The 27,979-nt window shown below is 47.8% G+C and overlaps 1 protein-coding gene across 10 annotated transcripts in view; it reads right to left on the bottom strand.

The window, feature by feature from the left end:
- The window catches only part of TRIO (trio Rho guanine nucleotide exchange factor), a 363,061-nt gene that overhangs the window by 52,748 nt on the left and 282,334 nt on the right, over window positions 1-27,979 (bottom strand). Inside the window, exon 35 of one of the 10 annotated variants that reach the window (XM_086361243.1) lies at window positions 21,568-22,267. The exons of the other annotated variants lie outside the window; for them this stretch is intronic. Coding sequence (XP_086217369.1) covers window positions 22,167-22,267 — 101 coding nt within the window. The 3' untranslated portion in view covers window positions 21,568-22,166. Of the gene's footprint in view, window positions 1-21,567; window positions 22,268-27,979 lie in introns of those variants that run through there. 10 annotated transcript variants of the gene reach the window in all.

Here is a 27,979-nt window from a genome sequence, read left to right as displayed (position 1 = left end):
TCCCCAGAAAAAGGGATTTGGATGAATCATCTTCACATCACAGGCCTAGCACGGTACCTTTGCCAACAAAGGTCCACAGAGTCAAAGTTACAGTTTTTCCACATGCATGGATGTGGGTGATGGACCATAAAGAAGGCTGAGCGCTGAAGAACGGATGCTTTTGAACTGTGGTGCTGGAGAAGACTCTTGGGAGTCCCTTGGACTGCAAGGAGATCCAACCAGTCCATCCTAAAGGAGATCAACCGTGAATATTCACTGGAAGGACTGATGCTGAAGCTGATAGTTTGGCTACCAGATGAGAAGGGCCGACTCACTGGAAAGGACCCTGATGCTGGGAAAGATAGAGGGCAGGAGGAGACAGGGAACGACAGAGGATGAGCTGGTTGGATGGCATCACCTAATCAATGGACGTGAGTTTGAGCAAACCCTGGGAGACGGGGAAGGATGGGCAAGACTGATGTGCTGCAGTCCACGAGGTCACAAAGAGTCAGACACGACTGAGCAGCTGAAAACAAACCATGGTAATCAGGATATACTCAGCATCATCTTTAGATGTATGAAGGGTGACAGGAGCAATCTAGGTGAATTGTTTCATTGTGTTTCCATTTTAAAAAGTAACTTATCCCTCATTAAGACGACAAGGTAAACTCCAGCCTAAAGAAATACTGTCAGCGTGTCCCAGTTGTTTAGAGAGATGCTTGTGTGTTTACAAGACGAAGCCGGTTGTGAGCTGCTAAAGCCCTGAGTCGGGAATCAATCAAAGTTTCTTTCTTATTTTGAAGGAAACACAACTCCACAAAGATGGTTCTTTGCTGAAGTCAGAGTTCACCCAAAGTCCATGTCAGATTTCTTCTTAAAATATAGAAAAAAGCTAAAGAGAGGAGGGGAGGGGGGAGCCCTGCCCCCCGGCCCTACATAGGAGAGCTCCAACCCCGGAATGCACATGGCCCCAAGCTGCTGGGAGAAGGGAAACCGCCCTCAAGACCTCCAGTCTTACAGTCAGACATCTGTGATTAATAAAGCCTTTTTTTTTTTTAATGTAAGAAAAAAAGGAAAAGGGCCCATATCCTGCTAGCTGCAGACTGAGAAAAGGATCACGTTTCATTTTAACCCTCTCCTTATTTTCACGATGGGAGGAAGGAAGGGCTCCAGGATGTTTCTAAGGATCCCAGAGTACAAACTGGGTGGTCAAGGATGCTGTCACCTGAATTTGAACCGCCAGCTCCCCCCTGCCCCCGCCCCGAGTCTGAACAAGTCACCGACACGCCCTCCTGCCTGCCTTCACTCCCTCCCTCCATGGGCAGAGGTTGCGGCTGCTTTGGTCAGGCGGTATCTCTAGAGTTCATGGCCTGCCTTTCCCTTCAAGTGAGACTTCACAGAGTCATGGTCATTCAAAGCAATGGGCAGTGGGTCCAGCCTGTGGCTGGCAGGTACTGGGTGTGGGTCTCTGCCACGTCTCCAGTTTCCTGACAGTGAGGTGAATGTGATTCCTGACCAGGCTGCTGTGGGAAAGGAACACAAATGGTCTTTATCAACATATGTGTGTTTGTGTGTGTGTGTGTGTGTGTGTGTGTGTACGTGTGCGCGTGCATGCGCCCAGTTGCTCAGTCTTGTGAGAGACTGTGCAACCCCATGGACTATAGCCCATCGGGCTCCCCTGTCCATGGGATTCTCCAGAAAAGAATACTGGAGAGGGTTGCCATTTCCTTCTCCAAGGGATCTTCCCAAACCAGGGATCGAAGCCGCATCTCCTGCACTGGCAGGTGGATTCTTTACCACTCGTGCCACCCAAACACGAGGCGGTACTCACATTTTTTGCACAGAAGAAGAAACCGCAAAAGACAAGCAAGCAAACAGAAGGCACGGGGGTGCGAGCTGTATGAGGATCCGTCGGAAAGACAAGCTTCCGAGCTGAGAGCAGGAGGAAAGAGCAGCGGGGACAGCAAAGCCTGGCCACTGTCACCGAGGCTCTGCTGCAGTGGGCGCCCCGAGCTCTGCAGCATCAGCCAAAGGCACACACGGGACCATCACCGATCACTGATGACTGTCGAGCCTGGTGAGGCACGACCACCACACAGAGGCAGACACGCAACCCTGGGAGGCTTCCCAAGGAAAGCTAGCTCACATTTCAATGTCTCCTTCACCGAGGCTTCTAGAACGATTTTAGCTGGTTAGTTTTAAAGAAAGATAGCCCCGTCTTCCTGTCCATTGTAGGTGCTCCAAAATATCTGTCAAATGAACCACAGGGCGCTGTCTTGATACTAACTCCGTCAGGGACAGGTGAGCTCAGAGCTCAGCAGGCTCCCACAGCAAAGTGCTAACTTACAATTCTGGTTTCAAGGACTTCAGGAGGTATTTATTTAGCAGTTAGTGCGCAGGGCTAGAGAAAGATGAATTCGAGGACACCCCGGGGCCGAAAACAACACCATCAGACCATTTTAGTACAGACTGCACAGGGTCTGAGCAGGTATGCCTGGCCTTCAGGTATGCCGGGCAATCTGGCAGTTTCTCAAACCCCTGTCTTGTTATGAGTTCAATGCAGTTAATCACCCTTTCTTTTATGTAGGAAATTCTTCCACTGCACCGGGAAGGCTGTAATATACATGTGAAAATCAAGTCTATAAACTACTTATAAAGCAAAGGGAAAGTAAGTTGTTAGTTTGTGATGGCTGCTTGGGTTGGTTAAAATATTCTAGCGCAAAATCTTCTGCATAAATGATTGTCATCATTCTCTATATGTGCTTTTAGAATCAAGGCAACTTTTTTTGGGAATAATAATTGAAAACAGCAACACACTGGAAATCCTCTTGAAGAGCACACAAAAAGCGAGCTCATCCTAAATTACTCTTTCAGATGCTTCGCTCAGGATGTCATCTTCTCTCCATGCTGCAGAGAGATTACAATCACCTGGGCAGCCCGGTGTATTCATTCATGACAACGAAGCGTGCGAAGAGGCTGGGGTGCCCCTGGGAGAACTTCAGGTGACAGGTAGTAACAAGCTGCCTGCTGATACGGTTATACGTTTGGTGGATGAGAATGTAAGAACAAGTATTTTATAATATTTTCCCAAATTTAACTCTCTTTTCTACTTGTGAATAAGTATCTGAAAACTTTTCTTGCTCGACTCCTGCTTTTCCGTTCCGGTCACCTCACTCATCGTCTGTCTATATGAGTCTGTGGTTCTTGATTTGCCCCTCAGCACAATAAAGGTGCACCGGGGCTGAGACACGGGCATGGATTAGATGCTGCGTCCTCCGTGAGTGACCTGCTCCTCTGCACACCCCTATGTTCAGGTGGTCCACGGCTACACTCTGGACCATCACTGTCATGGCAAATGCATGTTTACATGGAAACATGTTAACTTCATAAAAAGTTAGAAGCTGTACAGACGCCCTGAGCACGGACGTGGGGTGTCAGTGACTGAAAATGGTGTGTATTTCACTATTCAGAAAACGGTGGCACAAGGGTATTAAAACTCAGGTTTACACATGTCACAAGCTGGTACAGTGGGTCCTCAACGCAAAAATGGGAACTCTGCCTTTGCTTTCAAATGTGAAGCAAACACAGAAAACATGAAGGAGAAAGATAAATTCTCTGCTTTTTTAAAAAAAAAGTAATCCCTAGATTTACCAGAGGTCCAGCATAGCATGGCCATGGCTCAGGCTGTAATGAGGAACACATGGTCTCTGCTGTCTGAGAAAATGCACATACATGGCTGGCACACCCACTGTTCTCTGCGCAGCCCCCTTCCACGAACTCACATGGGAGCGCTCACTCCCAGGTTCCCTCCCGGCACCCCCAAGTGCAAGAACACCAGCGAACCACCGGCATCAATTATAACTAGAAACAAAGGGACTCCATCAGAAGCAACTGCTCTACCTTTTTCTTTGTGAAGGCTGAAAGCCAGGGTGTGTGTGCACACAGAGCGGCTGCCCCGTGCAATGCACCAGACTTCGGGATAATCTGTGTCACGAAATGAGAACACCCTCACACCAGCACCTAACGTGAGGGGTAGGAGACACGCAAGGCCTGCCACCTCTAACCAGACAGAACACACGATCGGAACTTGGATGTGCAATTTGTTCCTTGACTCTGAGGAACTCTCTAAATGCTATTTATTCTTAGTGTGGTTTCTGAAAACACCTAAAACATTACATAGGCTTTGGAGAACGTGGCTGTGTCAACAAGTGCAAAACTTCAAGCATTGTTTTGCTTTTAATTTCATTCTTGTGAGGGGAAATGCTAACCTGTCAGAATTTCGGGTCAAAACACAGCTCATTTTAAAGGTTTTCCTGCATTTGAACTGCACCACTTGAACTTCCAAGAAGGAAATGTCAAGAAATTAAGAAGAAAGCAGATGGCATAATCCTCTGCTTGGCTAATCAGATGAACAGGATATTACATATTGCCAAAGTGGAAATCTGAAAACACCAGAGAAAGGAAATGATGGAGGAGGAGTCATTATTGACAGTGGGTAATGGATGAGTTAGTCTGGATCAACGAAAGGAATTTAACACAAAGCTAGTGCACGCAGTAACTTACCACACCCTGAACAAAACGACCTGTCTCCTGTGTGGGGGTCACATGTGTGGGGCCCCTTCCAGGTACTGTGGTGGGCCTGCGGCAGCTGGCTGTTGACCACCAGGATGTTGGCTTCCAGGAAAAACAAAACTTGGGAGCTGCCAGGCTGGTGACCAGAACATGGGGAGACGACAGCTATAGTGCCAGGGGGCACAGTGGCCCCCAGAAGAGACGGAGGGCCTGCAGAAATCCCCCGGCTCTGCTGTGGTGACTTGCTTGCCTGACACCCCTCCCAGGGATGGGTCATGGACAGCCTGGGTCACCTGCTGGCCCGGAGCAGACATCCTCACAGGTTAAAACCACACGGACACGAAACACAATGATGCTCTCAGAATGTCCTCAGATTTGTGCGGGGCTTACTTCTAAGGGGATCCTTCTCGACTGAGGACAAATGCTGGCTTTGTTTGAGAGCGGTTGCTAGCCCATCTCCCTGTCTTCTTGGAATGACGGGGCCGTTTTCTCTCTTTTTAGTTTAATGTGGAGTAGCCCTTGAAATAACATATTTCTAGGGGGAGATGAACAGCAGGAGTTTCCTGCAACCACAACTCTACACTGTCACAAAAGGAAAAGAAATTCCTGAGGGGCTATCTTGCCAGAGAGGGCTGGTGGGGGGCGGTTTGGGCTCATTCCTGACTTCTACACAAGGACAAAAGCAGATGTTTCTAGATATTCTTGCTAGATGAAAGAAAGACCCCTTTCCAAAAAAAAAAAAAAAAAGACATAAAAGTGAGATCAGAAACCACACATAAGTCTTGCAAGCTGTACCTATTTACATCTCTCTCCCTGCACACCCTCCGAGTGGATGGCTCCATCCCCTGGGGACAGGTCTGAAGGGGTGAAAGGCTGGTCAGCATCACCCCACAGGGGACACTCCCCAGCCAGCAAGCTGGTCCCCAGTCCACCCCGAGCCCCATGTAGGGCTGCCATGGGGGGAGTTCCGTGGAGTGACTGATGACCAGCCTGGCACCGGTGAGGGCAGAGGCGGGGCAAGATGGCCCTCTGACACCGCACCTGGCTCCACGGCCCCCTCCTACGTGATTCAACAAGACCGGGGCTGCCCCGCAGAGGCACTGCCCGCGACCGCCCCGCCACCCGGGCACCGCCACGCGGGCAATTAATGACATCCTGCTGAGCTCACCCCAGGGGCAGCTTAAATGCTCAGGGATCAGAAAAACTCCGAGGTGTTTCTGTTTGTTCGGCTTTTTAAGGAGGCTGAGGTGCTTTGTGTTCCGGCCCTCTCCCCTCTGCCCCCAAAGTCAAATGGCTGTTCTCTTCAAAAATCTCACTTATACAAAGAAAACATTATTTAAAAAAAAAAAAGAAATTCTGTGTCCTCCTCAGATTACTTAGTATCTCATATACTGCTGACTTAGGGATAATGAGGTTTTTCTCTGTGATAACATGGTGGGCTCTTGATTCTTAATTTCTTCATTTGGGAAGCTATTTCCAAGGCAACACAGTGTTTATTATTGCCCTGAATAGATAACCATCTTTTAAGGGAACAGAAAGTTAATTTGAGGGAAGTAAGGAATCACATACTGCTGAAGCCATATTCTCTCCATCCCACCCTCGCTCTCAGAGGTATTAACACTAACAAGAAACATGGGTGTTTAACCCGCGGGCAAGATCGTTGCTGCTGTCAAAGGCAAAGTGTTAGTAAGTGCAAGACCTAATCTTATTTGAAGGCAGCTGACATGTGGAACTGTATTTGTCGTTATGGATATTGATGCTTTTGGTTAACGTCTTCATATTGTTGAAGAGGATAAGATAACTTGGACTACTTTCTTAAAAAGGAAACTAAAATTACTTTTTAGGGGTCAATTTGCAGATTTTTTAAGCTGAACATGTCTCTAGGTAAAGCCATGGACACGTAGATACTCTCCTGCAAAATGCTATAGAAGAACGTTCTGCAGCTAGGGGTTAAAACAGCATGATTTATTTCAAATGGTGACAGAATCTCTTCATTCATATATAAATCTATTATTATTTTTATTATTTTTAATTAAGAGCAGATGTAGAATGCCAACATGCAAGTCTTTTCCCTACATTCCAGAAAGTGCATGGACTGCATAAGAACACATCTAACCAAAATATGCTGTAAACCATGCAAACTCATAAAAGTTTTCTTAGAGCCACATAGCTCACTCATACAGCCCTCTACTCATTTTTGTGGAGCATCAGGAACAGAGCCATAACTCATTCATACAGCCCTACACTCATTTTTGTGGAGCATCAGGAAACAGAGCCTGGCCCTGGAACGTTCTGCAAAAGTTTTCTTAGAGCCACATAACTCACTCATACAGCCCTACACTCATTTTTGTGGAGCATCAGGAAACAGAGCCTGGCCCTGGAACGTTCTGCAATCAGCTCGCCAAGCACTATCACTCTTCACGTCATCCGCTCAGCAGGTTAGCTGAAGTTTCAGTCTCAAGGGATGGAATATTAGTTTAGAAAGAGTTACAGCTGTGGAGAATGAGGACATGGACAATTTCATCCACCTCGCCCCCCAAAACCACAAACCCAGTATCTAACACATTGTATTCTAGGGTCTGTGATGATTTAGTTCAAAAATCAGAGAACCAAAAAGTCCTAACCAATTAGGAATTCCTTTCACAATTATATTTCAGTAATACCTTTACCAAAAGCAAAATGCTGCTCTAAGTAAAGCTAAGCACTTAAAAATGGGATTAAAATGTTAACCACGCAATCGCGGCTTTCCGCCCAGTGGCATGTGTGTATCCCACACGCAGCACCCACGTCCAAGCACACAGAGGGTCAAGGGTTGCCACCCTACAACTGTATCTCGTTTGATTTTATGATCTCTTGCCTCCTGACTCCCCTATAGAAACCAAATGGCCCTGAGTTTTTTATTTTTCGAATTATCATTTCATACTTCCTCGAGGACTGCCCACTCCCGTTCCAGGATGCCACATACTAACACCACCACCACCACCACAACAAAAGTCAAAACACAGAAAGATAACAGCGTCGGGATAACTGTTCTGGGCATTCGTCATGGCGCCAGCCTGGGAGGTGACAACTCCACCCGTGACGTGTCCCGCTTTTTAAGAATCCCCCGCCCGCCTCGTCCGCGGGCTGTCCTGTTAGCATCTTCCCCACGTGTCCGCCTTATTCAAGCAGCTGAGTAACTGAAAAGGAAGGAAGAAGGGAGGGAGGCCTGGAGCGATTCCAGGAAGGAACAAAGCTGCCTTGGAGACAAAAGGAATGAAAAGGACGCCTCTGCTCTGAACGCCAATTAACGGCACAGATCCCATCCTTGGCTTTAATTAGTGCCCCCTGCGATCCGAGGCAGAGCCCCGACCAGGAGGGAAGGAGAGAGGGTGGGAAACAAGCAAACAGCCTCCTCGGGGCGGGGGTGGAGCTGTGCCCGAGAGAGACAAAGGGACAAACCTTCAATTTCTCCTGCGTCATAATGAGTATGCTCCCTTCGTGCTATTCAAGACTTATTCAGCTTCACAGGTGCTGCTGGCCACTGGGCCACTTCTTAAAATAACCCATCAGCTTTCAGAGATGAAAGAGGAAGGTGGGGTGGCTCTGAGGTGGTGGGGGGTAGAGATGTATTCTGTCTCAGATGTTTCTCAGGGGCTCTATTCTTGGACCCAACTCTGGTCTTTTTGCGATAGATCCATTTTCATGACAGTGTTATCACTGTTAACACGATGAGGCAACAGACACTTCAACTGTGCATCTGAAGAGGGACAGTGGCAAGGACTGAGAGGACATCTTCTAGTCGAATTTTAAAAGCATAAACAAAAGAGTTATCCTTTTTTTTACCCCAAATAAAAAGCCTAAAAAATGTGTCTAAGCATTATCACTGGTTGCCTCTGGCTGCTGCCCCCCCTTCCCCTGCTCTGCGTTCCACGTGTCTGTGAATTTTCCTTTGTAAACACTTGGCACACACAGCTTCAGAGGGACCCTGACTGTACTTCAGGCTGGTACGCTCTGTTCACGTTTGTGTGTTTTTTTATGTGAGAGCTGTAAAAACTGATGAGCAGCATCTGGACTGTGGATTCTCAGGGCAGGAGGAGGAAGGGGGAGCCTTGGAGGATGAATTCCGAGGCTCACAACCAATTCCCTGGTGGGCTGCGCTGGGTTCCCAGCCTTACTCACCACACTGCCTCCAGCACCTGGAAGAGACCCTTCCGGACCAAAGTCATAAATCCGTGTTCCCCATGAAGCTGAGCTGTAGGGATATACTTAGAAAGAGCACAAGGCAAGGCGGGGAGGGTTACAGTGGGGGAGGAGGAGGGGTCTGGTCCTTGTCCATCGAGAGGAAAGCCGTCCAGAACCAGGCAGGGTTGTTTGGTCTGGAGGCTCCTGACCTGGGACCTTCGGGGCACTCCTCAGCCTCTTTTTCACATAAACTTCAAAAAGCTTTAACATTTCAAAACTTTTATATTCACTTTAAAGATGGCCCAACAACTTAAAAGTTTCTTTGCCTTTTGGCTGGAAACACACAAGTATGTGAATTGGGCATGTAATACCAACACTTCTTTCTTTCCCCCTAAAATTGCCCATCGTGAGCTCGGAGGGACAAATACATCTTTGATTAGTGACAAGTGAGAAAACAAATCATTTTATAATTGCGGTTTACTTAAACAGAAAAAACAAAAACCTTTAATGTATTAATAATTTTTGGAGAGCATAATAATCATAGCAGCAGCAAGTTTTTTTTTTGGCGGGGGCAGACTGCAGTTGAGCAAGATTAGCAAGGATTTAGCTTGCTGTGGCCTGGGCGGTGGCGGAGGGTGCGGGTAGCCCAGACAGGAACACTGGTGGTCTGCCATGCACAGTCACACACTACTCCCATTGTATCACCATGCATACCATGCCTTAAACTTGGATTCCTTAAGAAATATTTAAAGAGCAAAAAAGATTTAAGACAGAACTTAGCGTGCACAGTAACTTGTATGAAACGGTCAGTCTTCGTCGTTGGAACAAGATAGCCTTGTGCTGGTGCTTCTGTGGTTTCGTTCACTCACGGGAGAAGAGAGTGGGCACTGCTGGCTAACCCCCTGCGTCCCTTCAGAACAGGTTTCACATCCCTGTATGTAGTCTTTGCAAGGTCTGTCCTTTTACTTTATAACAACAAAAACTGCACTGGTGAGAATCCACACTCTGCATCAGAAAAGAACAAAGAATGACCTAAAAGAGAGTTCTAGAAGGATGCTGAGGCACGTGCCTCCCTGCGTACAGGAGTCTGTTTAATGTTAAGGAAGATCACTGCTTCATGTTTCTGCAGCACTGGAATAAGAGTCCACATGTTCTATAAAAGGGCGTATTTCAGAATGAGAACCAACTTAATAGTCCTACTATCTTATCAGTACAACTGGGCTCTCCTGCTGGCGCCCTCGTAAAAGATAATTTATAGTTCTTCTTGACCTCATCTTTTCTTTTTTTCCCTAACACTAGCTTAGCAGGAAAATTCTCAGGGCTTATGGCTGTGTGAGTGATTGGAAAGAGCAACATCTGCAAATAAAATTCCAAGCAAGACTAATTCCCAGGTGGACAAGGAGGAGAACGCCCCACTGAAGATGTCAGAAAGCAGACAAACGGCCTTTCCCAATGCGCTCCAACGAATGAACTGCAAGACTGCTTGTGGGTATAAAGGAAGCTTTGCAATCACTCTCTGATTTATTGGCTATTTTAAAGTTACTCTGGGATTCATTTCTTGGGTATTTCTCAGAACCATTTTTCCCTTCCCAATCTGATACCTATATATGTCCCCCTCATCAACTGAATGAGTGGAATCAGAATGTATTAAAATATCACTCCGATGTAACACGGCATTCAGGAAGTTATCTGGGAATTACTATGAAAGTTGGGAAAGAGATGGACAGTCACATTTCTTCAGGAAAACAAACCAACCAACCACAAAGTAGAGTTTTGCTTTCCCTCTTCTGTCCTTTACTGTGAAGAGATTAGCCTCCTCCCCGGCCCCCACCTGAAAATTCTAGAGGACATCTATTTCTTTCCAAATTTGTCAGCTTAAAATTTTTGTGTGACAGCTTGGATAACATCACCTAGAGTTTCCATTATAGTCTGAGAATTATCGGACAAAAATACATCTTGGAGAAACCCAAACTGCAATTGCGTAAGATCCTTCTGTATTCACAAAGTTAGTTTAAGAAGGTCTCTGGAGAAGAAGTCCTAAGGACCTAAAATACAGCTAGAGTCCAAATTCCTTCTATAAGAAGAATGCCCTATCTTCTTAAAATCTCAGCAAAATTGCTCATTAAGAGACGTTGGTCTGCACTCTGGGGACGTTTATGAGAGCCGGGAGGGGTGCTCTATTGTTATCCCCATTTGCACACAAAGAAACGAAGTTCAGAGACAGAAGGTAACTTACTAGAGTCCCAGAGCTACTTAGGGTGGCTGAGACTTTAAATCCGACTTGTGACAGTGTCGGTTGTTCTTTTCACTGCACAGATGTGATTATTTTCAATAAAGAGATCTCACAAACCACCTACCCCCACCCCTGTGCAGATGCCCAGGGCACAGCCTCACCAATGGACCTGCCCAGTCTGGAGCCATCCAGAAAGAGGCCGTTCTTGAACAGTTTAACAAGCATAAATATGACAAAAGCTATGGTCAGTGACTTAAAAAATGTTTTGATAGCATTGTGAACCAAAAAATATGAGTATTACCAAACTCCATGTTCCACACCTACAATTCAACGTTCACACAGCCAAACACCTCCTTTGGGGCCCAGTAAAGATAATTTGGCAGTTTTCCTCTGGCATTTCATGGACAAACATGTAAACAGTGCCACGTCCCCTTCAGATACTCAAAGCACATTTCTGCACCTCCTCCTTCCCCCGATCGGGCCCCCCTTCCTTGGGTGGGGGGTGTCCCTCTACCTCAGCCCTTGTCCATTAGACACTGAAGTGCCCCGAAGTCTGGCCAGGTGCCCCTGGCTCTCTCCTGCCCGCTGCCCACCCTCTAAGAGCACACATGGTAACAGTGGGTGAAAGAGGGCAGGCAAACATTAAAAGTGCCCTGGGTCAGGGCCAACATTCTCGAAGAAGCCATCCCGGCTGGGGTGCAGCCTGTGAGAAATCCCTTTCCGTGGCTGTACAGTCTGGACAGATGTCAAAGGTTATGTCTGGAAAGCTGGCCTCCTCCGGAGCTTGGCAGGGCGAGAGGGAGACCCACAGACCTAATTCCTCCCCTGGTTTTATTCTTTTGTAGCCTACTGCCTTTTCCTCCAAGTGGCACTTTTCAACTTCTCCAACGACCTTTGCAGGGATCATGCTTTGTTGTCTGGGCTCCAGCTCTGTGTATAAACCGGAGCCGGGCGCATACGCTCCCCTGAAATAAACTGGTGGTTACTGGCAGACCCGTCCCCACATATAACTTTATATTATCATTTGGCTGCAGATCCTAAAGGAAGCAAACAGAGAATCTAAATACACATGCAGGACATCAGAGTAGTCTGAAAAACCCTAAACAAAGTGAAACCTGAAACAGACACATGCCTGTAAGAAGGAGGCAATTAGTGGCACAGATTACTTTAGACTGTTTTATGCCATTTACAAGGGAAAAAAAAAAAAGACTAATCAAGAGCAATCCTTAGATATGAAGAATAACTGACGACCCGAGAAATCAATCACCACAGCACTGCCCAGAACCCAGCGCCCCGTTTCTCTTCCCTTTCTTAGAAGTCTCCTGCAAAGCTCCCCTATGCAGCCCCTTACAAGGCAGACAACCCATCTCAGTGGTAAAGCGCAGACCCTTTCTGTTTTCAAGCGCACCGCCGCCGCCTGATAGAACACAGTTGGGGAGCCACGCGGGCTGCAGGGAGGTAGGTACCTAGGTCCAGGATCCAGTACTTGCAGGTGCCAGGCTGCCCGCCACCGCGGTAGGCTGTGCTGACGGCTGAAAGTGAGTCCAGCGGATCTACTGGCTTAATTCCGTTCGGCATGGTGTGGCCGGTGCTGACTCGAGGCTACAGGCTCAGGATCCCTGCCCCGTAGCTATGCCTCCTGATGCCGTGGGCAGCAGGACCGGGAGCGGGTGCCCGGGCGCTCAGATGCAATCCAGGAGGGACCGCTCTCTCTGCCTGGCTGCCCTGCACTGCCTAGCCTCGCCGTGGGCTTCACGTGTGGGAAGAGCCAGAAGCCTGGATTACTTTCTACCACAGTCACCCTAATTGGAGCTCAAGGAAAATTCTGAACGCGCGCTGGGAGCCAGATGTTTGTGCTCTCCTACGCAAGCCAGAGCTGCGATTTCCTGACTTTGGGAGATAGATGGCAAGTGACGGCCGCCCTCCCCTCCCCGGGCCCCGACTTGGGCTTTGTGTGCCTCTCAACGGAGGGCCGCGCTGAGACGCACAGCAAACAGGGCCTTCTGATGTGACTTGATAACAGAAAGAAACGTAATTCGGTCTGCAGCCAACTGGTTACATCACTGGGCTGCAACGCACTCCTTGCTTATTAGAAACATCTCTTCATTCTTCCTCACCAGAAAGCAGCCACACGAGTGAAAAGAAATAGCCTGACTTGAGATCTGTAAAAGGCGTTCTTAGGAAAGCATCTTAAAAGCTGATTTTCATCCTTTTCAGAAACTGGTTATCTTCTTTAGCCTAAGAAATCCTCACTCTTTCTCGGCCAAATTTCCATGTTTTCTGCCCTCATACAGCACGGTGGCTTCTTAGAACATCCACTGTTTAATGGTCACGAAGTCTGACTTTCAACTTCCATGTTCAGTGCATGCACTCCCTCTCCTGCTTCTCATTAACTTGAGGCGCACACAGAGCTCTCTGAAGTCCACTCTCATGGCCCAGCTCTTGCACTGGGCAATCACTTGGAATATGGTGGCTCAGGCGGTAGAGACTCTGCCTGCAACGCAGGAGATCTGGGTTCAATCCCTGGGTTGGGAAAATCCCCTGGAGGAGGGCATGGTAACCCACTCCAGTATTCTTGCCTGGAGAATCCCCACGGACAGAGGAACCTGGTGGGCTACAGTCCATGGGGTTGCAAAAGAGTAGGACACGAATGAGCGACTAACACACACACACACACACACACACACACGTCTAAAATGGTTGTCTGTTACCTAAAGATTTTCTGAGGGGAGATTATTGAATGGTTTCTTTTTCAGTTTAAGACAATTAAGAATTATTGTTTTTAATAGAAGAATAAATCCAGGGCACCCAAAGACAGCCATCTCTGTAATATCTCCTAAAACAAACTGTTACAAAGTGGGATTTGGCATTTATAGGTCCACATTAGGTCTCATATTCTTAAAAGACCAAAAACAAAGCATGAGGCTGTTTTTCCTTACAAATGGTCCCATGATAGATCCAGATGGTGTACTTATGCCAGGACCAAGCAAGAGGTGGAATTCTGCACAGAGAACTTTCTATGAGAGGAAAGAAAACTTTATTACCGAATAAATAACCTTCTCTCTTGTTGGCAAAAAAAGCAGTACAAATTATGTCCTAGAGGAAATCAAGCTAATTGACATTCTAGGGTTTCATTTACTATGGCCCTTATTAAATATTGCACTTTGTCCCTTTCCAAAAACACAAGACTGCCAAGCAAGGGCCATTAATTAGAACAAAAAAATAGAGCTGTCAGGGAAATTAATTACTTTGTGTGTAATATAGGTTCCCCACTTGAGAGGAAGGGGGTGATGTTTAAAAATGAATCAAATAATTTTGGCTAAGATATATGAGAAGTTTCCTCAGTGATTGCCCTCTTCAAATTTCAAGTTCACATCTGTCAGAGGAATGTAGCACAGCAGGAAGGAGGGGAAGAAGGAAGCTTTTCCCATGCCCTTCTTTTCCTAGTCACGGAAGTGTGAAATCACAGTGTTTACTACGTACTATGGCAGTTTGTAAAAAAAAAAAAAAAAAAAGTGGTAAAGACACATTATATCAACTAAAGGTACCTAACACATGGTCTCCATGTGGAAGGGGTGATCATTTAACCCCTGCGTGCGTGCAGAGTTGTGTCCGACTCTTTGCAACCCCATGAACTATAGAGCCCTCCAGTCTCCTCTGTCCCACGCGATTCTCCAGGCAAGAATACTGGAGTGGCTGCCACGCCCTCCCCCAGGGGATCTTCCTGACTCAGGGATCGAGTCCACGCCTCTCACGTCTCCTGCATTCGCAGGTGGGTTCCTCACCTCTAGCGCCACCTGGTAAGCCCTGGATGGACAAACATGGAACCAACAGAAGTGCTGCTGTGAGTAAGTGGCAGGGATGGGAGAGGAGCTAAAAAAAGGAAGAAGTCCAAACAAAAGCAAACGCTTCCTGGAAGTCAGTTCTGCCTCTAAGGCTTGTTTCTGCCTTGGAGGTGTGCTGGGGACTCTGCTCGAGGAGCCTGAGCTATGTCAAGGTGAGAAAGACCCACGCGTGACCTTGGCTGACCTGGGAGGCAAAGCCTGTAGGAGCCGTGTCCCTGAGGGTGGGAGGGAACGGGTGGTGGGGACAGACGCTGGTGACTTCAGGGAACTGGGAACTGGAGAGGCTGTGAGAAAAGGCAGCAGGCAGCCTGCCGAGACCAGAAAGGAAGGGGCTGGGCTGCTCCAGAATGGATGGAGTGAGGCTAATGCTCCCGGCACACAAAGAGTCTGTCTGCAGGGCGAGATCCGTATCAGGTAGGAGAGGAGGTCAGGAAACCGGGACCACAGTGTGAGAGCCGGGAGAGAAAGGAAACAGCTGAGCTCAGGGCAGGACGGATGGAGGTGAGCTTTGCAAAAGAAGGCAGAGAGACAGGAAAACTACCTCAATGCAGTGTGTTAAAGAAGATTTTAGGCATTTGGCAAAACAGGAGATGCACAATGTAGAAGTTGAAGAGTGGGCCTTATGAAGGAAAACAAGAAATTCTGGGGATCTTGGGGAGGGGGATGTTTTTGATATTTTCGTTTGCTGGCTGGACGTATAATTAAAAGTGTCCCCAAAGACACAGAAGGTGAGCCGCCGAAGATGGTGCTTTTAAACATGTTATCCAACACTTCTCCGTTAGGACCAACAGCAAGGGGTGCTGGGAAGAAAAAAATCGAGCCTTATCTGTATGTAAGGAAAATGAGTGTTGCTGCTTGGAACCACGGTTGTCTCACACCCACCCCCAAATACGTAATTAAGATCAGGGAGGATCAGGTGTGTCCTCTAAATGCAAGGTAAACAGTGTAGCAAATGAACGAGCTGCGCTATGGGCACAACAGAACCGCGCTGAAGAGGGAGGGGAGGAAAAGAGCTCGCTAGGGGACTCCGAAAAACAGTATTCTGATTATATACTGTAAAACCAAAGACAAAAAGAATCATAAGTTTGTGTCACGGGTTGGCAAGTGAAAAAAGGTGAGTCGAGTCCTGCAAAGCCAAGTCATTTTAGGTAAAGAAAATACTTAATTTCCAAAGAGAGGGGGGTAAAAAAAAGGGCTCCTGGAACAGGACTGAAGAAAGTGGAGGTCGGATAATGAGATACAGGCGTCTTACTGTCAGGGAAACAGGCTCCAAGTAGGGAAAGGGGAAGGAACGGGCAGAGCAAACGCTGTGTTGCTGGACAGGGGTCAGAGGTTTCAGTGTGATATGAACAGATGTTTGTTATGTCTACATGAACACACACACACACACACACACACGGAGAGAGATATAACATGAATAGAGATATGTGTGCACACGTGGGTAGGTGCACATACGTGTCTGTTGAGAAGACCTAACAAAGAGTTGGTCCAGGACTGTGGCAAAGTTAACACCAGAAAGCAAGCAAGCCCTCCAAAAACGAGGTGGGTGTGTCCTGAGAACACAGAAGCCAACCCGAAGGCACTCCTAATGGCCAAAGCTAGAACAATCTGAGCAACAAAATTAGGGCAGTACTGGATAATGACTCACAGAATAAAACAAATATCCATGACTCCGTATGATATAAACAGTTGAATAAATAAATGAGACAGAGGGGCCACTCCTCTTGACAAGATGCTAATGAACAAATTTTACAGGAATGAGGAAAAAGAAAATTGCCAGGAGGCAAACTCCACAGTACTCATTATTGTTGCAGGCGAGACCCACTGATGGATGCTGAAATGAGTGGGTAAAGGCAAGAGGAGAAACAGAATATTTTCACAGTTTCAAAGCTTCTCCCACAAGGTTATTTATTAATTTCAATGAGAAAAACTGTAATTTCATGGTGGAGGGAAACCCGCAGATGCTGCTGTAGCCAGGTGATCCAGGTCACCAGCACTGGCAACGAGATGCTGGGGTCCTCCTGCAGCCCCAAATGACACCCAGCGGGGCACAGCATCATTTCTGTGGTGTTCTGGGAAAACCCCGTAAACTCCACTTAAGCATGAGAAAGCATCAGGTGAACTCTAAGTGGGGGACGTCTTACAAAATAAAAGACGACTAATAAGTACTGATGCTGAAGCTGAAGCTCCAATACTTCGGCTACCTGATGTGAATAGTCGATTCATTAGAAAAGAGCCTGAAGCTGGGAAAGACTGAAGGTGGGAGGAGAAGGGGATGACAGGGCATGACAGAGGATGACATGGTTGGAGGGCATCACCGACTCGATGGACGTGAGTTTGAGCAAGCTCCGGGAGTTGGTGAAGGACAGGGGGGCCTGGCATGCTGCAGTCCATGGGGTTGCAAAAAGTAAGACATGACTTAGTGACTGAATAATAATGATACCTCAAAAGTGTCCAGTTCCTGAAAAACTAAAGCAGGTGGAGGAACTACCGCAGATTGGAGAAAACTAAGAATACAGCACGTGTTCTGGATTGGATCTTGAGCCAAAAAAGGACATGAAGGCAAAATCCTAAATCAGGCCTGTGGCTGGTTAACAGTACTGCCTCGGGCTGGTTTCTTGGTTTTGGTCACTGGACCAGGGTCAGGTGACATGTCACACCGGGGAGCTGGGTAGAAAGATACAGGACTTCTCAGTACTATTTCTGCAACTCTTCCCCAAGTCTAAAATAATCGCAAAATTAAAAGATTTTAAAAATAAAAAATCGAATGCTACATTAAATAAATGTCAATAGCTAAAGAAGTTGAGAGTGTGAAAAAGTTGCTAGACAAATAGGTTAAAATCATAGAATTTTGTGGGGAAAAAATATTAGCCAAATTAATGACCAGTGAATAAAGAAATCTTGATTTATTGAAAAAGATCTGAAGACATACGAAATCATCTTAAGCAAGATTATGGGCAAAATCATATGAGCCAATCTCATTCTCATGAAAATAAATTTCGTTTATTTAAATTGGTTGACAAGAAATTCTTTTGGTCAAAAATCAATGACCCACCCCACCTGAACCACTTTTCATGTAAGCTTCTCTCGTGATAATTCCTTGAATATTTAAAACGAGAAATTCAATGTTCAAGTGCCTGTTATTAATCTGTTCAGAAAAAATAAGACAAGGTCATTTTTGCCAAAGGAGGTCTCAATAAAGAAAAAAATCACCCAAAGACCCCACACCAGTAAAAAAAAAAAAAAAAAAGATCCATATACAAAGGGTGCTTTATTAAATCAGAACTAAAAACGGACTTAAATGGACATCAAACTCAGATAAGCCAAAGGACCTAAAGTCTTTCTATTAAGACTACAGCACTTTCTGAGGAAACAAACATCAGTAACTGGGCAGTTAACGTAGGATGAAGAAAAGCTCCTAGAAATCGTACAAGCCAAAGACAGTTCATAAAACAGCAGCAGCTAACGCTTTTGAGATGGAAACACAAATGACATAACTGTGAGGGATATTACTGAAAATTTCTCAAAATTAATAGTGTTTTCTTGAGACGTAAAACACCATCAACGCCCCTTGACAGGTTTCCAGGAGCCTATGTTCCATCCAGTCCTGAAACCTCACCCACCAGGAGAAGCAGGCAGTGCCTCTGCGCACCCCACTGCTTCCTGGGGGGCCGGGGATTCCAGGCTGCTTCCCGCCCTGCCTCCGGCCCTGGGCTCCCCGCTCCCCGGGGTTCCTTTCTGCGCAGGGAGTCCACGGCGCTGGTCCCCCCCTGCACAGCTGCACCGCAGCGGTCCAGTTTCTCAGGTTCCTCGCACAAAGATGCTCCTGTTCAGAGGACGTTTTGTCCAGTCTCCTACCCCGCAGATAACACCTCCCGCTCTGGAGGGAGCGGATGGGAGGACGGACCCTGCCTCTGAGGGCCCCGTTCAGCACTGTATTTCCTGCCCTTTCCAGCGCAGTCACCGACCCACAAAGGCGCCTTTATTGGAGGCACTGGGGCTCTTCATCTAGGTGCCAAAAATTCGATAGGCTCCTTTTCATGGCTTCACTTACTATCTTTTCACAGACGATGTGAGTTTTTCTCTTTTACTCCAACAAAACCAACATTCAAGGACTGCTTTTCCACTTTAACTCACGACGTGACCTTCTCTGTTTGCATCAGCGTGTGGATAAGTGCAGAAGGGCCATATGAGATGATAACCCCACAAGAGTGCTCCCGAAAACACTAACAGAAACAAGTGTCTGAGAAGACAAGAGCAACGTCACTAGCTCCTGACAGCCAGTACGCACCTTTCTCGTCCCAATTCTGCAGAAAAACCCCCCAGGAAGGTCGTGGAGTACAGAAGCCCTGACAGGAAGCTCTTCCAATAAAGGCAAAGGGGCAGATTTTGATTTTTTCTTTTAGGTGGGGAGGGAGCAGTAAACTCTTACTTCTGGATGCAGATTGATTTTTAAAAAAACATCATTTTTAACTCTTGTGACTGGTTCTTCTTTTCACTGGCTGACATCCCCCATTGAGGGTGAGGTTCTGTGCTTGATGCAGGGAGGCGGGAGAGGAGTGAAGGGGCATCAAGAGAAGAAAGGAGGACAGATTTCCATCAGGGTGGCTTCTCCGGGCAGTGGAAAAGCAATTGGAATTATTGTCTGATGACTGAAATCAGAAAAGTTGAAAATGGGTCTTTCTCAGAGAAACCGACCGCTGCTGCTGCTGGTGGTGGTGTGTGTGTGTGTGTGTGGTGGGGCGTGTCTTAGGAATGTGTGCAGCCCCAGGGAGGCAAAAGGTCTCGTGTGTGGTGGGCAAGAGGGACTGGCTTCTCGAATCAGCTCTTCCACAAGTGATGGCTGGCCCGGGGCAGCTGAGTTTGCTTACAGAAGCCATAGCTTCCCCACTAGACCACGGGCTCCTTCCAGCTTGTATGGAGAGCAAGGCACGCAGTGGTTAGGAACTGGAGCCCTGAAGGCTGACCACTGCTTTTCGAATCCCATTTTCTGCCGTCTACTAAGCTGGGTCAAGTTACTCTCTCTCTCTGTCCATCTTCCGCGCATCACACCGGGATGACAGCAGCATACACTGCCATCAGAGTATCCTGAGGATGAAATGAAGAGAAAAGCAGCACAGAGCCTGGCACAGGGCACGCCCTCACACTTCCTGTCACTACCGTTACCTTCTGAGGCTCCACCCGCCCCTCTTCAAGAGGCTGACTGTTGTTCAGTTGCTCAGTCGTGCGATCCCATTGACTGCAGCACATCAGACTTCCCTGTTCTACACCATCTCCCTGAGTTTGTTCAGACTCATGCCCATCGAGTCAGTGATGCCATCCAACCATCTCATCCTCCTGCCCTTGATCTTTCCCAGCATCAGGGTCTTTTCCACAGTGAAGCTGACTGTGGCCCCTCAAACTCCTGAGTTCAAGTCCTAACTCCCAGGACCTCAGAATGTAACCAGATTTGGAGACAGGGTCTTTACGAAAGTGACTAGGTTAAAACGAAGTTGTAAGGGTGGGTCTAAATCTAGCATGACTGAGGTCCTTATTAGAACCGGAAATCGAGACACATAGAGAGTCACTGGGGTGCACACAGAGGGAGGAGCATGTGAGGACAAGCAAGCAGGTGGCTGTCTGCTCGCCAAGAAAGTGAGTCTGCCCACGCCTTCATTTGGACCTAGGGCTTCCAGGACTACGAAGAAATCAGCGTCTGCTGTCTAAGCCATGCAGTCTGTGGTTTGTGTGAGGGCGGCCTGAGATGACTGAAGCAGCCTCTGCCCCATCTGATAATCATCTGGGACTCATTATTTTTGAGACCAAAGGAAGCTAACCTATCTCAAAAAACAGAACGTGAATATTCTTTCCTGCTAGTAAACTCAAAGTTCTACAGACTCAGGAGAAGGGGTGGGGGAGGGAAAGGATCCACCTGAACTCAAGGCTTCAAGACAACGGGGACCAGCGTGGAATTCCAGAGCTGCCAGGCGAATGAGCCTGTTTATTGTATCTCACACGTCTGAAAGGGCCCTTCAGACACAAAGATGCTGGGTCCGCTGTCCTGAGCCTGGACGGTCAGAAGAGTTTTTGGAAAATGATGACGCCCTTGAAAAACGGGCTTCTTTGGTGGCTCCGACGGTAAAGAACCTGCCTGCAATGCAGGAGACCCAGGTTCGATTCCTGGGTCAGGAAGGTCCCCTGGAGAAGGGAATGGCAACCCACTCCAGTATTCTCGCCTGGAGAATCCCATGGACAGAGGAGCCTGGAGGGCTATAGTCCCTGGGATCACAAAGAGTCAGACACAACTGAGCGACTAACACTTTGAATGGTCAGCCTTGTGGAATGGTCAAGCTGTCCAAATACCCCAGCCACCGCTGGTCAGACCACCCTACAGTGCACCTCAAAGGCCCCAGCACCAAAGCATGTCAGGAGATGCCAGGGCAGTTCCGCTTGTCCAGAGGGCACTGGGAAAGGGGTCAGGACCCTTCTTCCAGACAGAGCTGGCTGTGAGGGGCGGAGTTCAAAGGTCAGCCTCTTGAACTCTCTGACTGACCTCCGGCCTCCCACACTCCTCTCGCTCCTCCAAAATCCTTTCAGCCTGTCAGTACAGAAGGAAAAAGTTACACTGTGCAGGGTTTAAAAAACAGTATTTTTCAGGGACTTCCCTGGCAGCCCAATAGCTAAGATTCTGTGCTCCTAATGCAGGGGGCCTGGGTTCAATCCCTGATCAGGGAACTAGAGCCCATAAACCACAGTAACACCCACTGCAGCCAAATAAACAAACCAGTGAATAAATATTTTTTAAAACAGTATTTTTCAAATTTTGTTATGGAATTGCTTGTGATTAGAAACTGAATCCTTCAGGAAGTACAGAGATTGTATGGAGACTTCCAAGCCCCTTAGGGGAACCCCAGAAAACACTGTCTCCTGAACGTGTTTCTCACAGGTGATGGTGTGTGATGTGGTCTGGCCTGGACGGACGGCACAAGAGTCACAACGGCTACTTTTAGACGCACACTACGGGAGGTCACTCACTTTGGAAACTACCACTGTTCCGCCATTAGCGTCGAACTCTTCACATGCACCCCTCTGACAGAATCTGCACAAAATGCAGCCCTGGTGAGGCAGTATTTATGTCAACACTTCACTGCACACTCCTGTGCAGAGCCCTGTGGGAAAGAAAACCTCCACCGAAGTCTCACCTCACAGGAGTCACACGGAAACGTCCCGCGTCATTTACAACTTTCAAGTCATTTATGACTTTCAGGAGGGCCCTTACTCAAAGAGGGCAGCCTTTTGTTTCTAACTGGGTGAGATAAAATTGCGGTGTTGGAGAAGACTCTTGGGAGGCCCTTGGACTGCAAGGAGATCCAACCATTCCATCCTAAAGGAAATCAGTCCCGAATATTCATTGGAAGGACTGATGCTGAAGCTGAAGCTCCGATACTTTGGCCAGCTGATGCGAAGAACCGACTCACTGGGAGAGACTCTGACGCTGGGAAAGACAAAAGGCAGGAGAAGGGGATGACAGAGATGAGATGGTTGGATGGCATACAACAGACATGAGTTTGAGCAAATTCTGGGAGATAGGGAAGGACAGGGAAGCCTGACATGCTGCAGTCCATGGAGTCGGAAAGAGTTGGACACAACTTAGGGACAGAACAGCAAGATAAAATTAGAATTCAGTGTGTTCAGTGTGGGTCGCTGAAATGGACAGTGCAAATGTCACCACTCTGACCAAAATTTAAAAAATACATAAAAGAAATGTCATTAAATAACCTGTTAACTGTGATATTTTTCTGATCTGATTATTTTTAATTATTTAAAAAAATATTTATTTATTTGGCTGTGTTGGGTCTTATAAATAGTTGTTGCCACAACTATGTGGGGTCTAGGAGGGATCAAACCCAGGCCCACTGCACTGAGAACACAGAGGCTGAGCCACTGGGCCACCAGGGAAGCCCCTGATTGATTAATTTACGATTCAGGTGATTCTGCCTCAAAAGTGTATTTTCCATGGATGCATTTACCACTGAACCCAACAATCCCACTGGTAGAACTTCGTCATAGACAGGGCTGCTTATGAACGAGAAGACGTCTACACACCGTGGCCCTCTCGGCCCTGTTCATAACAGCAGCAGCCCAGGGTGCTCAGCCTTGCACGAGTTACCAAGCAAGGCATGTGCACACAGCAAGTTCTCCCACCCATGGAAAAGGAGGAGGCAGACACCTCTTTAGGTACTAAAGGCACTCCCAAAAGGTACGAATGAGTGACAAAGTTGGGGCAAAATCCGCTCCCTTTTAGGTAGGAAGATGGAAAGAGGAGTGAACAGTGAGCACAGGCTTGCACGTGCCTCACACGGCACCAGGCGTAGAAACGAGTAACGAACACAAAGCGTGACCCAAGTGTGGCGGACGGGCTGTGGGAACCAGACTTCTCAACTTACACTTCTTCAGTTTTATTTTTGAACCATGTGAAACATCTAAAAATAAGTTTTAATATTTGATATTTCTTCCTTATTTAGAAACGAAGTTCTGAATGTGGGGGTCGATGAAATGGTATGTAAAAGTTTTGTGAAGTGAAGTGAAGTGAAGTCGCTCAGTCATGTCCGACTCTTTGTGACCCCATGGACTGTAGCCTATCAGGCTCCTCCCTCCATGGGATTCTCCAGGCAAGAGTACTGGAGTGGATTGCCATTTCCTTCTTCAGGGGATTTCCCCGACCCAGGGATCGAACCCGGGTCTCCCGAATTCCAGGCAGACGCTTTAACCTCTCCGGACACAGGTACTGCTGCTTCTATCAGATTAGATCAGGACCTGCTGCAACAGACACAGCCTGGGGCTTTGCAGATCCTTTCCGCTCTCCATGCCACTTGCAGCTCAGCTATCAGGTTGCTGTTGCTCTTGTTCAGTCTTAAGTTGTGTCTCTTTGTGACCCCACGGACTGTAGCACGCCAGGCTTCCCTGTCCTTTACCATCCCCCGGAGCTTGCTCAAACTCATGTCCACTGAGTCAGTGATGCCATCCAACCGTCTCACCCTCTGTCGTTCCCTTCTCCTCCTGCCCTCAATCTTTCCCAGCATCACAGTCTTTTCCAATGAGCTGGCTCTTTGCATCAGGTGGCCAAAGTATTGGAGCTTCAGCTTCACCATCAGTCCTTCCAATGGATATTTAAGGATGATTTCCTTTCGATTGATTTGATCTCCTTGCTGTCTAAGAGACTCTCAAGAGTCTTCTCCAGCACCATAATTCGAAAGCATCAATTCTTTGGCGCTTAGTCTTCATGGTCCAACTCTCACGTCCATACAAGACTACTGGAAGGGCCATAACTGACTAGACAGAACCTCTGTTGGCAAAGTGAGTCTCTGCGTTTCAGTCACAGCTTTTTTTTTGGTCATAGATTTTAGCTCTACCCTATCTACCAGGATCTACAGTCAAATCTTTCAAAATTCTGTTAATGTTTCAGCTTGAGGCACACAAAATAATCACAAAACCATCTCATGCTTCTCAGAACAGAGAAAGAAACACAGGGGTCAAAGCCAAACGGACCTCAGTTTTCCCGGCACACGCTGTTTTACCAGGTGTCCTCAGAGCCGCGACCCAGTAAACACCATCAGGAAACAAGTGCTGACTGACTCTGGCTGAAACGTACATGTACATCCCCCTGCATGGGCAGTGTTTATTCATCTTCAAAATATTTAATGAAAACCCGTGCACCAAACACATCATCTCCCTGTAACCTTTCACAGCTTCAGGAGATGAGAATTAGAGCGAACACATTTAAAAGAGAAACTCCAGCCTGTCTAATGAATGGCAAAGTCTGACATGTGCGTATGTCATAGGGGAGGCAGTTAGAACAGAGTCCACAGGGAGGCAGGAAGCAGTCACCCTGCCTGGCCCTGGGTCATCCTGAGCAAGACACACAATTTTCCCTGGTGATCTCTGCTCCCTGACTATGTCTCCTGCCCTAAACACTGTGTCATGGTCGTCTGTGGGAAGGTGGCTTGCTGATTCATTGTTTATGGCTTCGTTATATATATAATTTTGTGATCATCTAATATAGATGGTGTCAATACCTTCTTAGGTCTTTTTCCTGTTTTAATAAACACCTTAATGTGAAGATGGAGTATGAAAATACTTCCAACATGAAGCATTCAACATAGTCATGGCCACTTGTGTGGCTCCGTAATTACATGCTGCACAGAAAACACGCCTTAATCACAGGTCTTGGGCCGATCCCCTCGCCCTAGATCCACCCTGGGGCTCAGAGGAGGGACTAAGTCTTTGTTCTTGGGGCAACTCTCTGTTCCTCAGTTTTTCTTCCCACAGGGATTTATATTAGCAGCTATTCAAACAGACCAAAAAGTGCTCTTTTTCCAAGCTAATTTAAAAAAAAAATTATATAGATCCTCCATTATATATTTTTAAAGGATGTGTGGGCAGATACAGGTTTGAACGGCTATGCATCGGTGTGCCTGGGGTGGCTATGTTTTCTGATTAATAGGGACAATCTGGTACTAAGCAAATGCCTAAATACAGCAGAACCACAAAAGACTCAACTAAAATTTTTAAAATCACTAAAGCCTGATGGGTTTAGACTTCCCAGGGGTCTTCCCAGGTGGCACTAGGGGTAAAGAACCCACCTGCTAATTCAGGAAACAAAATGAGATAAGGGTTCAGTCCCTGAGTCAGGAAGACCCCCAGGAGGAGGGAACGGCCACCCACTCTAGTGTTCCTGCCTGGAGAACCCCATGGACTGAGGAGGGAATGGCCACGCACTCTAGTGTTCCTGCCTGGAGAACCCCATGGACTGAGGAGCCTCACAGGCTATACACAGCATCTCAAAGAGTCAGACAGGACTGATGTAACTTACTGGGACAGCCTTTTTAATGTCTTATCTTACACTTTCCTAAAAGGTGTAGGTCATCTAAAAGGCATAAGCAGTCATATGTGGTGGACTAGATTCATCCTTGAGGCAGCAGATTTCACGATGTAGGGAAGAGGATATTTGGGTTGAACAAACGTTAAGCCCAGCTGTCTCAAAACCCTTGGGGAAATGTAAGAGGCCTGGGTCCCAGAGCTCTATCTTTCCTTGCCTACATTTCTGGTGAAGGCAGAGAAGCAAAGGATGAGGCCTTGGCCCTGTGAGCAGAGTTCAGGCTTCCTCTCAGGAGTGGGTGTCTCTTGGCCAGGTGGGCTGCCCCGGGAACTGGGAAGGTGGTCTGGATCGGGGTGAGGACCCTTTAGTTCAGTTCAGTCGCTCAGTCGTGTCTGACTCTTTGTGACCCCATGGACGCAAAGGCACGCCAGGGAGGACAGGGATGGACAGGGCTTCCTTTCCATCACCAACTCCCGGAGCCTACTCAAACTCATGTCCATCGAGTCGGTGATGCCATCCAACCATCTCACCCTCTGTCGTCCCCTTCTCCTCCTGCCTTCGATCTTTTCCAGCATCAGAGTCTTTTCTAATGAGTCAGTTCTTTGCATCAGGTGGCCAAAGTATTAGAGTTTCAGCTTCAGTATCAGTCCTTCCAATGAATATTCAGGACTGAACCTTAGCAACTGCTTATATTCTGAGCAGGGGAACCACTTTAATATATCTACCCTCTGAGCTGGCGCTCACCAAACCCAGATGATGGGCACCAGGCGAGGCCTGGGGTTCCTGAGACAGCACACACTGGCAGCCTCTGAGTCCTCCTCTTCCGCCACCTGCAAACCTGTGCTGAGTCCTGTTACCTGGTCTCACCTGTATGGCACGGGGCCAAGGGGCTGTGGGGCAGAGGGCACAGGAACTGGTGGGCGCCACCAGCAAGCAGGAAGAGCCACAACCTCCCAGGGCCTGAATGTGGACAGGGAGCTGAAGGAAGGGGCCAGGTCAGGAGAAATGCCCTGGACAGAGGGTGGTGGGGCCTCAGAGACTCTGCAACTTGGGCCTTAAGGGAAACGTGTCCCAATTTCATCCTTGCGTAGTGGCTGTGTCAGCGGTTACCCTGAGAATCAGAGGTGGAACTTACGACCTCCAGACCCGGGGTCTGGGCACTTCATCCATCCATTCATCCATCGTTGCTTCATTTGTTCTAAGAAACTGCATGTGAGTCTGAGTGTAACCCCTGGTCTCAATGGTATGTCCTTTTCTCACAGCTTTGAGTAGTGGCCCTGTGGGTTTATCTAAAGAAGGCCGTGTATCGTGAAAGTGAGAAAACACAGGACAGAACTGGACAAAGTGGATCAGGACGAATGGTTCTCACTTGCCAGTGAGCACCCCTGCTGAGCCCACACCGCCACAAGTAGAGGCCCTGTGACCTGCACGCAGGGCCCCCGCTCCCGCCCCTCGCCAAGCCCGCTGTCCACAGCCCGTGCCCCTGTACTCGCCCCGCCACATCTGCACGTTCAGCTCTGTTGCTGCACCCGCTGGCGCCTTCTCAGGTTCTTTCGGTGAGTTCCCACGCGGCTCCTCGCGTGTTCTCAGTGGCCCCTGGAGTTCATCACGCAGACTTTCTCAGGTTACCCTAACCTTAGCCTTTATGTTGAAATACTTGTTAACGGCATCCTCACCTCCACAGACTCACTGAATACATTCATTTTTTTTTTTCCTGAAGGGCTTTACATTTGGTGAGAAGGGACAGGAATGTCAGGTAGGGGCCAGAGACTGAGAACCAACCCCTGCTCCCCGTAGTTGAGGACCATACCAGGGGAGAAAGAGGGTACTTGTGCACTCAGCGTGTGTGTACACGTGCACACGAGTGTGAGGGGCAAGGCTCTGTAGGACGTGTTAGGAAACTGCGATTTTATTCTGTGATCAACACCAAGTCACTGAAGAAATTTAAGCAGGAGCCCAGTATGACCAGGTTTGTGTTTCAGCTGCAATAAGAGGGTCAGAAGTGAGGCTGGGAGACCTAGTGGGGAGGAGACAAGGTGGCGACGGGTGAAGGAGAACAGGCCTGAAGGGTACTATCCGCTGCTGTTGTTCAGTCACTCAGTTGTGTCTGACTCTTCGTGACCCCGCCGACTGCAGCACGCCAGGCTTCCCTGTCCATCACCAACTTCTGGAGTTTGCTCAAACTCATGTCCTTTGAGTGGGTGATGCCATCCAACCATCTCATCTGCTGTTATTCCCTTCTCCTCCTGCCTTCAGGAGGAGACCCATCAGGGTCTTTTCTAGTGAGTCGGCACTTTGCATTAAGTGGCCAAAATACTGGAGTTTCAG

This window comes from Bos grunniens, chromosome 20 (assembly GCF_055505025.1).
Source record: "Bos grunniens cultivar Pamir isolate PY7600 chromosome 20, Bosgru_T2T1.0, whole genome shotgun sequence".
Lineage (NCBI taxonomy): Eukaryota > Metazoa > Chordata > Mammalia > Artiodactyla > Bovidae > Bos > Bos grunniens.
The sequence above is the reverse complement of the archived record's forward strand: the minus strand, read 5'-3'. Positions and strand labels throughout refer to the sequence as shown.